The sequence below is a fragment of the Armigeres subalbatus genome, chromosome 2 (genome assembly GCF_024139115.2).
Source record: "Armigeres subalbatus isolate Guangzhou_Male chromosome 2, GZ_Asu_2, whole genome shotgun sequence".
NCBI lineage: Eukaryota > Metazoa > Arthropoda > Insecta > Diptera > Culicidae > Armigeres > Armigeres subalbatus.
This window is the reverse complement of record NC_085140.1, coordinates 345,777,315-345,793,615: the sequence shown is the minus strand read 5'-3', so window position 1 is coordinate 345,793,615 and position 16,301 is coordinate 345,777,315. Positions and strand designations below refer to the sequence as shown.

The following is a 16,301-nucleotide window of genomic DNA, read 5'->3' as shown; positions in this document are numbered from 1 at the left end:
GTTCAATGGGTGGCGATAACCGTGTTGCCATACGGTCTCCACCGCGCGATTGGGTTCGGAATGGTACACCGCAACAAATCCCCGACCCGTAAGGCTGGTTACCCATCTACCGATCAGCATTACCTCCTACTAAATCCAGTCGCGCCATTTTAGCCACAGGCCGTTCCAGCAATCCAGCTGCTGTCTGTACGGTCGCACTACGTATTCTTCCATCACGTCCTTCGTTGACCTTTACAACTCTTCCGCGACTCCATCCATTACGTAGCTTCTCCTCTAACACTACGACTAGGTCCCCAACAGCGATTGGCGTCACATCTTGAAACCACTTGGTCCGGCGAGCAATGGTGGGCAGATATTCTCGTACCCACCGTCTCCAAAACTGATCTACCATGGATCTGCAAAGCTCCCAGTCTCCTCTGCATACAACTTTCGGATCCACTTGCGTCTTCGGAGATTGTACCACTCCCGAAGAGTTCAGCAAAAGAAAATGGTTAGGGGTTAGCGCCTCCTGCTGTTCGTTCTCCAGTGGAATAAACGTTAGAGGCCTTGAATTGACCACACTTTCCGCCTCTACTACAAATGTCGCCAGCGCTTCTTCTTTCGGGATTTCCGTTGTCTTGATGGCCGCCATGGCTGTTTTGACAGATCTAACCAAACGCTCCCAGGCGCCGCCCATGTGCGGCGCTGCCGGTGGATTGAACACCCACCGAGTATTAGTGTTGGTGAACGTCTCAGCTAGTTGTCTATCCATCGCTGCCATCTCCTTACGCAAATCGTTGTTGGCTCCCACGAAGTTTGTTCCTCTGTCACTACGGATTTCAACCGGAGCGCCTCTACGCCCGATAAACCGCCGCACAGCTTGCTTGCACGATTCGGTCGACAACGAGTGGGCAACCTCTAGGTGCACGGCACGGGTTGTGAGGCAAGTGAATAGTGCTATCCACCTCTTTACTGTGCTACGATTCACTCGAACTGAAATTGGACCAAAGTAGTCAAGTCCTACGTAAGAAAACGGACGTTCGTATGGCCTCAACCTCGCCATGGGGAGAGGAGCCATTCTAGGAATCACCGGAGCCGCCTTTCTGATTTGGCATAAGAAGCACTCCTTTGCTATCTTGCGGACTAGCATGCGCAAGGTCGAAACGTGGAACCGTTGTCTCACTTCGTTTACGATCGTTTCTCCGTTCGCATGCAGGAATCGTCGATGATACCCCTCTAACAACAATCGTGTGACGAAGTGTTCTTTCGGGAGTATAATTGGAAATCTAGTATCGTATGACACAAACGTAGCAGCAGAAATCCTAGACTCCGATCGCATCACACCTTTATCATCCACAAACGGAGCTAACGTCCGAATCTTGCTCATACGATCTAGGCCTTTGAAGTTTTTTGCCACTTCCTGATTACGCACTCCGGCAAGAGTCGCCATTTCATCTGGATATTGTTCTTCTTGTACCAATCGAAACACTAAGATCTCGGCCATAGAGAGCTTCTTTTGTTTTAGATGACCTGCAGCTGCACTTTCTTTATTCACCTTTCTCCGCAGAGTCTGGCAAAATCGGATATCGTAGGCCTCTGAACGAATTAAACAATTCCACTTAGAAAAACGTTGCCAGTCGATAACATAATCCTTGGTTTCTTCAGCGTGCACGAGACACATTCGTAGCTCCTCAGTTGTCGTCTCATCGTTGGGCCTTGGCGCCGAAGGCCACTCGATTTCCGGCGAACGCAAGAACTCTGGTCCTCTAAACCATGTACTGGTGGAAGATAATGAAGGACCTTTCCCCCACTTGGTCGCTAAATCAGTTGGATTTTTCTTTTGTCGGCACCCATCGCCATGTTTCAGCATCCGATCTTGATCATTACTTCGTTCAGTTACGTATAGTATAATGCCGGGCATCCTCATATTCTCAAATATGCCTACAAATGGAATGATCATAAATTGTAATAGTAGTATTAGATGAAAAATAAAATTTAGATGAAAAATTGTATGATAGACGCTTGCTTCGTGTTAGAAATTTTCCAAATTGTAACCAAGTTAGGCATATAATAAGGGTCTGCTTTGAGTTCAATTTACTATTTATTTTAAATTTTGTACCAAATTTAGTTCTTAAACAATAATATAATAATAATACTACAGCATGAAACTATTTCAGGCAGATAGCTACTTTCTGTAAGTTGTACGAGTTGATTCAATTTGCATTTCTAACTGCGCAAAGTATGAGTTGCGTGCACGGTACACCATAAAAAGCCGAGCGAAACAAAGGAAAGAATAAATTTCAGATTATCGAATCACATCAAAGATTCGCTGTTTCAAATCAAGTGTCGGTCTTTCACCGTCATTAGTCGTCTGAGTACAGCGACCGCTTCGTAAGGCAATCAAACTCATCAAATGCTTAAGCCAAGCAAGTCTTTGGCACAGCAGAGTCGATTGATTCGCATTCTATACAGCCCCCAGCCGTTGTTGGGAGGCATGGGTGCGATCCTCTCGTTTAATAAACAATGTCACTCGCTTGACTGTGGATATCAACAATAAGCACATGTGGAATTGGACAAATCAAGCATCCGAAAGATATTCAATTTGCAAAAGAGAGCTAACCGCGGTGGAGGTTGGTACTCAGTTCTGATGGCTTTTCACAAACGTGACCTTTAAGTGGTCTTGTGTGTAGGGTTATCACGCCTATCTAGAGAGTAGGAGGTTGAGGTTCGAGTCCTCCAAGACACGTGGATTCTTTTCGCAAATTATATCTTTGTCCATTTCGAAACATGTGCTGTGCATATACTGCAAGCAATATTTAACAAAAATACCGAGAAATAACCCTCTAATTCGGCGTACAAAATTATGTCCCGTATTCTGTTCAACAGAGAGACCGCTTGAAAAGTCCTTCGTCGCGAATACCAAGCAGGTTTTCGTGAAGGCCAATCAACGACGGATCAAATGTTTACCCTGAGAAAACCTTGATAATTCAGGTACAACTTGCAGACATCATCTTTTATTCATTTCAAGGCGGTGTACGATTTGGTGAAACGGATGAATTATGCAAATTATGAACATGGTTTTCCGGCGAAACTGATACGCTGATTCTTATAACGTTGGACGGATCGAAATCAAGTGTAAGGGTTGCGAATGAAATATCGACGTCATTTGTTACCTTAGATGGATTCAAGCAGGGTGATGCACTTCAAATCTACTGTTCAAAATAGCGCTCGAGGGAGCGATTAGGAACTGGTGTGCAAAGAAGCGTTACCATTATCACAAAATCGCATATGCTCCTGGGATTTACAGACGATATCGATATTATCAGGATTGATCGCCGTGCCATGGAAGAGGCTTTGTTTTATAAGAGGGAGACAGCGAGTTGGACTCACGATCAATACCACAAGTCCGTTATCCTGGGATATGGATACTCTAAGTAGTGCGTAACGGTGTAAATCTGGTCATATCGCCAGGCTCGGTACAACACTGAAGATGACAATATGACGTCCCTAACCCCGAATCCCAAGGTGTCAGGCGCCCGTGCCGAGGGATGAATGGCCTGGGGGTGGAAACAATTAGCCAGGAAGTTAACGGAGCCTGTAATGCTGGGTAGACACCTTTTCGTGATGGAGCTCCTGGATTTTGCTCCTTTTCGATGGAGCCAATGGAGTAAATTATAAAGATAACTCAATCTTATGGGCCAAACACAATTGATACGTTTGCGTGCGTTTTGACAGTTTTCCCATGGGAAAGAGTTGGACTCACGATCAATACCAGCAACAGGACAGTTGCGACAGGATTATCTACGATGAATTACATCCCGCAACTTCGTTATCGTAGCGCTGCGGAAATCTGCTGGACAGGACAGAAAGTGTGGAAAAGCGGGCATCGAGCGGCTACCTTCTACCAAAGCTGTGGCACCACCAACGAGCTGGGAACCGGCTTCATAGTGCTGGGAAAGATGCGCCAACGCGTGATTGGGTGGCAGCCAATCAACGCAGGATTGCAAGCTGAGTTAAAGGCCGTTTCTTCAACTATAGCATCACAACGTCACTGCCCACACGAAAGGAGACCGACGACGAGAAAAGCGTTCTATGCACAGCTGGACAGACAGCCGATGGATGCCACTGCTGGACGTCAAAATCGTCATCGGTGACATGAACGCTTAGGTAGGAAGAGGAAATGTATGGACCGGTCATCGGACCGGATAGTCTATACCATGTCGAACGACAACGGCCAACGATGCATCTTTGCAGCCTCCGCGGAATGGTAGTCCGAAGCACTTTCTTCGGAATATCCACAAGGCCACATGGAAATCACCTCAAAGTAACGGAAAACCAAATCGACCACGTTCTATTCTGACGGTAAATTCTTCTCGACATACGAACGTACGCACCTCCAGTGCGAATATTGAATCCGACCACTACCTCGTTGTGGTATGTCTGCGCTCAAAACTCTCGACGGTGATCAACACGCGTCGGAGGCGTCCCGCGGCTAAACTTGGGCGGCTACAAGACGGTAGACTAGCCCAAGACTACGCACAGTAGCTGAAGTGGCACTCCAACGGAAGAGCAGCTCTGCCGTAATCTGTAAAAGTGACGTATACGCCAGTTTCCAAAAACGGTGTTAACGAGTACTACTCATCGAGCTCTTTAACAGAAAAATGGAAAACATGCATGTTGTAAAATGCTTACGTCACTTTTCCAGATTACGGCAGAGCTAGGCGCATCTCTTGAAGATGGTTGGAGAGATATTCGATCCGCCATTGGAAGCACCGCAACCGCTGCACTAGGCACGGTGGCTTCGGATCAGAAGAGAACTGGTATGACGACGAATGTGAGCGAGTGTGTTGAGAAGAATGCAGCATGGGCGAGATTGCTGCAACACCGCACGAGGGCGAACGGGCGCGCATACAAACGGGCGCGGAACAGACAAAACTTGATTTTCCGAAGGAAAAAGCGCCACAGGAAGATCAGCCGTGAAGAGACGGAGGAACTGTACCCGCGTAATAACGCACGAAAGTTCTATGAGAGTTGAACCGTTCACGTAAGCCAGTGCCACAGCCCGATATGTGTAAGGACATAAACGGAACCTTCTACAAACGAGCGTGAGGTGATCCAAAGGTGGCAGCAGCACTGAAGAGCACCTGAATGGCGATATGGCAGACAACGGTGGCGGTATTGTAGTGAACCTAGGAGCACGCGCGCAGGACATGCGACTTCCGGCTCCGAATCTCCAGGAAATCCAGGAGGAGATCGCGGCTGCCAAAGCCGCTGGAGTTGACCAACTACCGGGAGGCTGTTTAAACACGGTGGTGAGGCACTGGCTAGAGCGCTGCGCTGGGTGATTACCAAGGTTTGGAAGGATGAGGTTTTGCCGCAGGAGTGGATGGAAGGTGTCGTGTCTCCACTCTACAAAAGGGCGATAAGCTGGATTGCAGCAACTACCGCGCAATCACATTGCTGAACGCCGCCTACAAGGTACTCTTCCAAATTATATGCCGCCACTAACACCAATTGCAAGAGAGTTCGTGGGCAGTACCAGGCGGATTTATGGGTGAACTACCACAGACCAGGTGTTCGCCATGTCAGGTATTGCAGAAATCCGCGAATACAACGTGCCCACACATCATCTATTTATCGACTTCAAAGCCGCATGATACAATCAATCGAGGACCACTATGGCATAATGCACGAAACAGATTTCCAGATAAACTGATACGGTTGATCAAGACTAAAATAAATACTCCCCTAAACAATTAGAAATTTCCATAAGAAAATAGAAATTGCCAATAAAGAAATCAGGGCATGAGCAAGAATAAATATAAAATTTCCAAAATAAAACAAAATTTCCATAAACAATTAAAAATTTTCCACAAAACAAAAAATAATAAGCACTTTTAAAAGCAAAAATTGCAATTATAAAGAAGAATTTTCCATAAAAAAATTAAATTTCCACGAAAAAAATACAAAATTTCAATAAATAAATCAATATTAGCAATAAAATAACAAAATTTCCACAAAATAAATATATTTTTCCATAACAAATAAAAATTTTCACGAAATGATCAATAAAAAGCAATAAAAAATAAGAAAATTTCCATAAAGAAATATAAAAAAGCAATCAAACTGTGCTTTTTCCATAGATAACCTTCCTTTAAAGCGTTTAAAGTTCATGGAGAATTTCGTCACATTTATTGCTTTTTTGTATTTTTTAATGAAAATTTTCTTATTTTTTTATTGCTCTTTATGATTATTTTGTGGAAAATTTTATTTTTTATGGAAAAATATATTTATTGTGGAAAATTTGTATTTATTCTAATATTGATTTATTTATGGAAATTTTGTATTATTCGTGGAACATTTTCCTTTATGGAAAATTCTCCTTCTATAATTGCTATTTTTGCTTTTAAAGTGCTTATTTATTTTGTTTGTGGAAAATTCTTAATAGTTTATGGAAATTTTGTTTTATTTGTGGAAATTTTATAATTATTTATTGCTCATACCCTGATTTTTATTGGCAATTTCTTGTTTATGGAAAATTTCTTATTTTAAATGGATTTTATTTAGCTGCCGTTGATCAAGGCAACGATGGATCGGGTGATGTGCGTAGTTCGAGTTTCAGGGGCATTCTCGAGTCCCTTCGAAAAGCGTAGAGGGTTACGCAATGTGATGGTGTTTGCTATTCAACATCGCTTTGGAGGAGTAATACGAAGGGCAGGGATTGACACGAGTGGTACGTTTTCACGAAGTCCTCCAGTTATTTGGTTTCGCCGACGACATTGATATCATGGCACGTAACTTTGAGAGGATGGAGGAAGCCTCATCAGACTGAAAAGCGAAGCTAATCGGATTGAACTAGTCATCAACACTCGAAGACGAAGTACATAATAGGAAGAGGCTCAAGAGAGGTCAATGTACACCTACCACGAGTTTCTATCGGTGGTGACGAAATCGAGGTGAGAAGAATTCGTGTACTTGGGCTCACTGGTGACCGCCGATAACGATACCGGCAGAGAAATTGGAGGCGCATAATGGCTGGAAATCGTACGTACTTTGGACTCTAAGCGCTTCGATCGAATGAGTTCGCCGCCGTACCAAACTGACTATCTACAAAACGCTTAAGACCGGTAGTTCTTTACGGACACGAGACCTGGACGATGCCAACCAACGCGCACTGGAGTTTTTGAAAGGAAAGTGTTGCGTACCATGTGGGGGTGCAGATGACGGACGGTACGTGGAGGAGGCGAATGAACCGAGTTGCATCAGCTGTTGGGTGAACCATCCATCGTTCACACCACGAAAATCGGAAGACTGCGACCGGGCACGTAGCCAGAATGTCGGATAGTAATCCGTTGAGTTGGTTCTCGACAACGATCCGACGGAACAAGAAGGCGAGGTGCACAGCTGGCAAGGTGGATCTATCAGGTGGAGGGCGATTTGCGGACCCTCCGCAGACTGCTGGTTGGCGAAGTGCAGCCTTGGACCGAGCTGAATGGAAAAGACTTTATGTCAGCACAGGCCACTCCGGCTAGTCTGATAATAAATAAAATAAAAGTAAAAGTGAGATTCAGAAATGCCAAACACAATGAAATCAGATCTCTGTACAAACAGAATTCGGAACTCATAAGAAGAAGCAAAATATGTTTGAACTACAGTACCGATGCATGGTCAAAATCAGTATTATTCCACTTATTGTTGAGCCGAAACTGATTGAGGGCGCGCTTTTGAAAAATGGTATAAGCCGTTTCTTGAAGATATAATGGCTACCTTAATCTAAAGAGCCTTACATTAAGTTTGAAAATATCTGAATAAAAAACGATACTTCATTTCTTCTCAATAGAAATGGAGCAGAAGAACATACACTAAACAAATGACACGGTATACTACAAAGTTCAATGAAATGGACGATGGTTCATACCGAACAAAAAAAAATACCGGCAAAACGAAGTATATGGTCGCTAAACAACGTGGTAGCGAGATGGTCTCGATTCTGAAAAAGTTTGAAGTGGTAGAAGAATTTGTGTATTTGGAACATGTGACGTGCGATAAAGATGACCCGCGATGAAAGCCGTATTGTGGCTGCAAACCAAGCTTATTACGGACTTCGTAATCATCTTAAGTCCGTAGTCTGCAAATGAAAACAAAACTCGCGTTGTACTACTCTGATACTTCCGGTGGCTTTATCGCCGCAAACATGGACGTTAAAGGAAACTGTCGGAGAGCTTTCAGGTGTTTGAGCGTAAGGTGCTGCGGACAATACTCGGCGGTAAACAGAAGAACGTATCTGGCGGCGCCACTGAATCAGAGTTACCAGGTGTATAAAGGGCTGGATATTATTAAACTTTTGTTAAATAACAGGCTTTTGCTTAGAACTATTTTCGCATACTGTGCTATACGCCATATATACAATTCAACAGTTATTTTGAGCATTCCTTTTGCACTATCCGCATATCAGATTGTTCTTGTTTTTCAACATCCATCCATCACTATTGTAACACCCAAATAAGATGTAGTTCTGGAAGCCGACTACCGATTGGTGGCGCTATTTGCCTTTCTTATTTTGGCTCCGTTCATACCGCTGCGAGAGCATTGGCGATTGGCGCTTTGATAAAATTTTAACGGTAGAGCATAGAGGATTTTTGAAACTCTTCTCTGAAATTTTAGAGGCAATTTAATTAAAACGGTAAATGTACGGGGTTGGACTTTTCTTATACTGTGTATTAGTAGTCTGATATCACAGAATAAAATTGAAATTAAATTGTGTTTTATTGCATGAAAACAAGAATACCCCATGCACTTAATTAGTCTGCTTCTGAAGAAAGAAAATTTCAAAAATTTCTATTTTTCCGAATTAGCAGTCTAATGTTGCATGAAGAACGAAGAGCGGAAAGATGATAATCAAAATTATTGGCGAACAAACGTTGAGAAAGAAGAAGAAGAAGCATAAGATGATATTCGAATTTGCACGGGAAGATAAGAAAATTTTGAACTCTTTTAAAAATTCTAAGCAATTTAATTAAAAACAGTTAGCAGTGCGGTCGGAAATATCTTATACTGTGTATGAAGTGCAATATCACTAAATAAAATTTTAAATCAAAATGATTTGGTTATTATACAATATAAGAAATTTCTGACCTCCACTGCTAACCGTTTTAATTAGATTAATAAAAGCAAAATTTCAAGAAGCCTATCATCTTTTCTTCTTCTTTTGAACTACATTCTTCCAGGAAAACATAGAAGGAATTTTGAAACTTTTCTTCAAAATTCTAGAAGCAATTTAATTAACAGTAGTACTGGGTTGGACTTGTTTTCATGCACAATAAACACAATATCTCAATTTCAATTTTTATTCTGATATCATACTTAATACAGTATAAGAAAAGTCCAACCCATTACTATTTACCGTTTTTAATTAATGCCTCAAATTTCAGAAAGAGTTTCAAAATATCCTCATTTCTTATCTGAAATTTTTAAATATCATTTTCTGCTTCATGCAACATCAAACAATTAATAACGTCGAAAATCACGCAACAATGGAATACATCTCGTTGAATATAATTTAAATAACAATGCAACATGCCGCTTACGCATCCGACTGTTCTGACTTCGTGTGTTATTGCTTAACCGGCAATTTTACATCGCCCCTGTTGCAGCACCATGTTTGGCTTCAGTCGAGTTGTTCGTGGATGACAGCCGTTTCATGGGGGTGATGTAACATGCTCTTTATGAGTGACTTTGTGAAATAAAATCAGATCTTCTAGTTTTCTCGAAGGCAATTCTTTCATTTGCTAGAAGTAGCAAACCACTATGCCCACAGGTTATTGGACCAGAAGATGCGGTGGAATAGCCCTGCGCAGAATGTTATTCTCGCAGTTCTCAGAAGACCCAAAACGAGGAATAAGGCAATCCATAAGACAGCTGACGATTTTTGTTTACCTTGATTATTTGACAGATTCTGACCGGACTGGCAGAACATTCAAAGGAAATTGTTAAGCGCGGTTTACACCAGAAGTGAGTTCCGTTCAACTGCATACACACTTTGTTTTGATTTCGATTTCGATCCCGCTGAATGTCCTCATTGATAGCCTAATATTGGAAGGCACCGGCGAACGAGAACAGAGATGCTAAGCAATCTAGACTGGCGAAAATTGATGCGCCATGGATCTCATCTGCTCATGGATGACGGACGTTCCTTTGAGAACGATCATGGGCAAGTCAACAGCAAAAGCAATGATGGGTACATTGAAAGACCACTATGAGAGAAAAGGTAGATGTCTCCTATGGACTCAGAAAGAGGCTGTATGGGTTGAAGGACGTTTGCTCAACTCATTGAGTGAACTTTCACTAAACATCATGATGTGCTTTATCAGCTGAAACCAATGGTCCCACTGAGCCAAGTCAAATTTCAAACACTACTCAACGAGATTCCGATGAAATGTGTAATTGGTAATGAGGCAGGAGGACTTCGATGCATTGTCACTGCATCCATCAAAAGAATGCTCCTCAATGCTGAATTGAACGCTTAACGATCTACGCTGAAGACTGCAACGTGGGTTTCGTTACGAAGGAAGAGATTCGAAGAGAAACCTCCAAGAAGCCCTCGAAGCACTGTGAATGCTTCAAAGATGTGGAGAAAAGGGCTACCAGAACAAGTGCCCTTCAACTCAAACAACTACTCACTCGAAGGTTGCCACCGTTGAGGATGTTGAGGATCTCGCAGGAAATGTCGAAAATATTGCCCTCATTGCAAACCGCACGAAGAAGGAGACTCGCTTGTTACTTGACTCAGGCAGTGATCACATGTTTCGATATGGCGAAGCTTTATGGACGTGAGAAAGCTCCAGAAGCCAACGGAAATTTGTGTTGCTGAACTGGACAGCGTATCTAAGCGACAAAAGTTGGCAATGTTAAACTAAACTCGTTATTGGTCTCAATAAAGTAAGCTTTGAAACTGTACGTATTCTTTTGTTGATGAACTTCATACAAATCTGATTTCAGTCAGGAAGATTGAATCTGAGGGAACAGCATTGTTTTCAAAATGGCAACGTCAGGTTTTGACAAAACGGTAAAAATAATGAGAGAGAGAATAAATAACCTCTATTATTTGGACGTATTTTGTGACTATCCAGATAGTTCAGCTCTCACTGGGAAAGTAGATGAAATAATGCAGTGGCATAAAAGATTGGGACATATTCGGATGACAAGTCTTAAAAACTCTTAGAAACCATATGGTTGATGGTATGGATAACATAAATCTCAATGATACCCCTGAAGACATGATAATATGAACCATGTCTTGCGGGAAGACAAACAACGTCACCATTTATCAACATGACAATACCTAGGACAGTTAGGCCTTGAAGTGGTACATACCGATGTATGTGGACCCTTTGAAGAAACTTTCGGGATCTCTAGTGAGATCGGACGATAGTACTGAATATACTGGAAAGGATTTCCGTAAGTTTTGGAAGATAAAGGTATTGTCATGATAACAACAGTTCCATATACAGAACAAAATGGTGGAGTGAACGCATGAACCGTACATGTTGGACAAAATAAGAACAATGCTTCTAGAAAGTGGCCTTTCAAAACACCTATGGGGTGAGGCTTGCACACACTGTTGAGGTGTACCATTCCGAACCCAATCGCGCGGTGGAGACCGTATGCAACACGTTATCGCCACCCATTGAACAGGGCTATGTAAGGGACGTATTATAGAGCTGATAAATGGAATCAAAACAAAACTAACTATTGTATGGAATCGAATATAGTTGCGTTGCACTACATCTGAAATTAAAACTAAATTTTTATTCTAAGTGATCTAAATTAGTAAGAGCTGTGGATAGTGGATTATCGGCCTAATTGTTACGATAGTGGATTAGAACGTGGAAGGACCGGTAAATCTTATAAGCTTACTCAACCACAAATTCGAGTCTGCTAATAGGAAGTCCGAAGAACTCTCCACGTAACAACAATAATCTATAAGATTTACTGCGATACGGCAGTAGGGAGGATTGATCTGCAGTCAATTAATTACGATGCCGATGACAACTCGCGTGCAGCCGATGCAAACGCAGCGCCGTCTCACTGCCAGGCCTGTGAAATACCGATACCGAATGGATGGTGAACTGCTAGTCACTGTGAGTCTTGGTGGCACTTTGAATGTGTCGATTGACGACAGTGTTGCGATCCGATCAGACGTTTACCTGCCCTACTGTCAGCGACCAACGTTACACACGTCAGGGACGAGCCGGTAAGATTACCAATAAGTCTGGCAGTATAGCGTCATCCGGAACAAAGATCCAGTGCCAAGGCAAGACGAGCACAATTACGATTAGAAGTTGGAGGCCCAAAAGCTCTGGCTTTGAAACGCATTGTGGAGGCAAAAGCTTCACTCGAGCGAGACGTGCGAGAGTCTTTCCGGTTACGGGAAGCGATGGCATTAGAAGATCGAACCGATTTTGGTAGCGTACGCTCGCAGCAGAGTTCTCGTAAAGTTGAAGAATGGCAAACGAAGCAGGCCGGAAATCTGAGTTCGAATATGACGACACCACCGGCGATTTACACGACCGATCATCAGAAGGAAGCCGAGACGACATCCGGAAGCAGAACAGTCAGGGTAGCGAAGCAACCGCGCAGGTAGTCTGGATAGGGCGTTAGCAGGTATTTCCATAGTAGATAGGGTTGGTGAATTTTCGGTGGTATTATTGGGCGAACATCAGAGATTACATCGCATACAGGCGCCATTAGAAAGGTGTGAATGCTATGTCCTCCCATTTCTTCCTCACCTGTTGTGAGTGGTGGCAATCGGTACTCTCTTGAATTTATATCTCCGCCACCGATCCTTATTGATACTAAACAACGATATCGTTGAGGATGTTCCTCGCTCCTCTCAATCAAGTGCAAGCTGGTGATGAAACGCGATACCCAGTGTCAATTTCCGCGTTAACGGCTCTGATCGAACCGCTTCATCGGAAAGAAAATGCTACCAGTAGTGATCAAGTGTTTCGTCAATTTACTCAATGGAAAAGACAGTGTCCTGGTCCGGTGGAGAAACTGATGGTTAATCAACGAGAGCAACTGACAATCAATCGACGAGAGCACGTCTGCTAATCGCGGGAGCAAACATCGGAAATTCAACAGGTACAGCCCCAGTGAACCGATTCGAGCTGCCGTGGGCAAACCAGCAACGCGACTGCAGCCGGACAACGAGTTTAGAAAGGACGATTGCCTTCAGCGGAACAACGTTTCCAGATCCGGGCGCAATCTTCGTTTAATGCAAACCTACATTATCGGGGACCAGGCGCTCAACAAATCGCTAGCAGGTCATTTCAAAGGAGTTGCCAACATTTGCGGAAATCCTGAAGATTGGCCTTTGTTCATCAGCTCATATATCAACACTACTGAAGCGTGTGGGTATTCGGAAGCAGAAAATTTGGCTAGGCCAACGGTGTCTAAAGGAAGTGCCTTTGAAGCGGTACGCAGTCGTTTACTTCTCCCATCCGCGGTACCTGCGTCATCGCCACGCTTGAGACGCTGTACGGCAGACCAGGCTGCAATACATACTTTGCTGCAAAAGGTACGTGGGCACCCGCTCCAAAACAGGATCGGCTAGACACGTTGATTGGGTATGGAATGGCTGTGCAGAATCTCAGCGCACATCTTGAAGCTGGAGGTGAAGCTCACCTTAATAATCCGATGCTGCTGTTCGAGTTGGTAGACAAGCTGCCAGCCAATTTAAAGCTTGACTGGTCGCTATATAAACAGCGTTGTGTGGAATTAATATTCGATCTTTTCACAATACATGCAACTTTGGTGAGAGCAGCACCGATGTGACCTACATTTTGATCCCAAGCAACAACATCAGCTACCGTTACAGCAACGATTTACGAAAGGTAGCAGGATAGAAGTTTCTGTGGGCACATTCTTCGCAAGTAACAAACGAGTCATCGAAGAAAGAAGAGTTTATCTATGGAGAAACCCGAATCGTCAGTACCAGCTAGCCTTATCTGCAAGGATCCAGAACACCAGTGAAGAATTGCTCCAGGTTTGCTCGAATGCCGCTAAACGAACGCTGGAAGCTAACGGAACCTGGGACTTGCCGCATATGCTTGAATTCACGGTAATCGACCATGCAGAAATCGACAGAAGTGTGAAATCGATGTTGCCAATCTAGACATCACACTACTTCATTCGAAACAGAAGGGAGAACGTGAGACGAATGCCAATTCGACGACGGTTGATCAACGTAATCACTAACCATCACTTTTCCGCCGAGCGGTGTTGTTCCGTATTGTCCCGGTAGTACTGCACAGCAATAACCGTCATTGGCAACTACGCTATTGGATGATGGATCAGCTAAAACCTTGGTGGATGAGGAGATCGTGAAGCAGCTTGGTGTCACTGGAGAATCATTACCTCTGTGTCTGAAATGGACTTCTAACGTAAAACGTGTTGAAGCAAATTCGAAGCAAGTAGCGCTGAAATATCTAGAAACTGGTGAAGCTAAGTTTGCGCTCAAAGACGTGCGTACGGTGCGTAAGCTGGATCTCCCGACAGTCGTTACGATACCCAGAATTGGTGCGAGCGTTTCCATATTTGAAAGGATTGCCGGTTGGGGATATGAAAATGCTCTTCCCATCCTCATTGCAACGACAATGCCACTTACTGCAATGCTAAAGTTCGTGAAGGACACCAGGGAACCTATTGCAGCGAAGTCCCGGCGGTGGACGGTAACGGATCACAGAACGAGAACGACGATCACGTCCACAGTTTCCATGTGTGTGAGTGCCGGAATGATCGATCACTACAGGAGTTGGTGAAACGTTCTTTCGATAGAAAGTATGGAGTCGACGTCGTACAGTTACCAGAGTCAGACGATATACATCGAGCGAAGCAGATATGTAGGAAACCACGAAGCGTGTTGGCCAACGCTTCGAAACCGGGCTTTATGGAAATTCGCTGTTTCGAGTTCCCAAACAGCTACCATGGCGGTTCGCGTCTTCAGTGCCTAGAGCGACGTATGGAAAGATCCGGTGGTTGGCGAAGATGTTGAGCAATGGTTTGAATACCAAGCGAAAGGATATATTCATAAAGCGACTCCTGAAGAACTCAAGGCAGCGGATCCAAAGGACTTGGTATTTGCCGTTGAATCGCCATTAATCCAAAAAGCCATCCAAATCGTATCTTCTGTGACGCAGCAGCTAAGGTGGAAGGAATATCCCTGAACTCCATTCGCCAAGGACCGGACCTCCTGAGAACTTTATTGGATGTCCTGTTCGGTTCGGAGAAGCGGATTGCATTTTGCGCTGATTTGAAGTGTTTCATCAAATTCAGATACGCCAGTGGATCGCCTGCTCAAAGGCTGTTGTGGAGGAAGACCCGTCAAGAGCCAGATGTATCTGATGGACGTAGCCACCTGGCCACCTGCTCCCATGTTCGGCACAATATGTGAAGAATAGAAACGCCGAAGAACATTCGTTGGAGTTCCGGAAGCTGCGAGGCTATCAAACGAAAGCACTATGTGGACGACTACCTCGGGTGCGGACAGCATCGAGGAAGCAGTGAAGATAGCTTCGGAAGTCCGACTATGCATTCTCTCGGTGGGTTCCACCTGCGAAACTGGTTCTCAAGTTCAGGAGGTTCTGGCACGGGTCGGAAAAGATACGGGCCGAAAAAGTTTGAAATTCGATAGTACCACGGAACGAGTGCTTGGAATGTACTGGAAGCCGGAAGAACATCTTACATTTTTCTCGCTGGCAATTGATACAGACACCCACGAAGCGACAAGCGCTTCGAGTTTCATGAGTCCGTTTGATCCGGCAGGATTCAGTTTTTCTTAGTGCACGGGAAGATTCTAATCAGGAGTTGTGGAGGTCAAAACCGTGGGATCAAAAGATCGAAACATTTGAAAGAATCGTGGAGCGTTGGACGAACATGTTCCAGAACCTTGATCAAGTTCGGGTATCTCGTTTATTTTCCACGCCGTACGCAACGGATCTTCACGAGCTAGCTGCACGTTTTCGTCGACGCCAGCGAAGCTGCTTCGCTTGTGTGAGCGTATTTTCAGCAGAGTTTGATGACGGAGTGGAGGTGGCGCTAGTCGGAGGAAAATCGAAGGTGGCTCCTTTAGTATCTCGGTTCCAAGACTAGAACTTATGGCGGCGGTGTTAGGAACCCGCTTACTAAAAACAATTCGTATGGTCATTCGCTACAGATAAACAAGGTAGTGATGGAGCGACTCTAAGACGATATTGGCGTGATCAATTCGGATCACAGAATTATCGGCAGTTCGTCGCGTGTCGAGTTGGCGAAATATTGTC

The 16,301-nt window shown here is 44.0% G+C and overlaps 2 protein-coding genes across 4 annotated transcripts in view; both read right to left on the bottom strand.

Moving 5' to 3' along the window:
- Positions 1–16,301, bottom strand: part of LOC134212895 (inositol-pentakisphosphate 2-kinase) — a 507,776-nt gene that overhangs the window by 189,344 nt on the left and 302,131 nt on the right. The window lies entirely within an intron of this gene.
- Positions 107–1,900, bottom strand: LOC134210021 (uncharacterized). The gene has a single exon (XM_062686047.1). The coding sequence runs from the start codon at positions 1,898–1,900 to the stop codon at positions 107–109; it is 1,794 nt and encodes a 597-aa protein (XP_062542031.1).

Excerpts from the sequence above, each read along its gene's own strand:
- LOC134210021 (XM_062686047.1), bottom strand. The coding sequence starts at position 1,900 with ATGCCCGGCATTATACTATACGTAACTGAACGAAGTAATGATCAAGAT.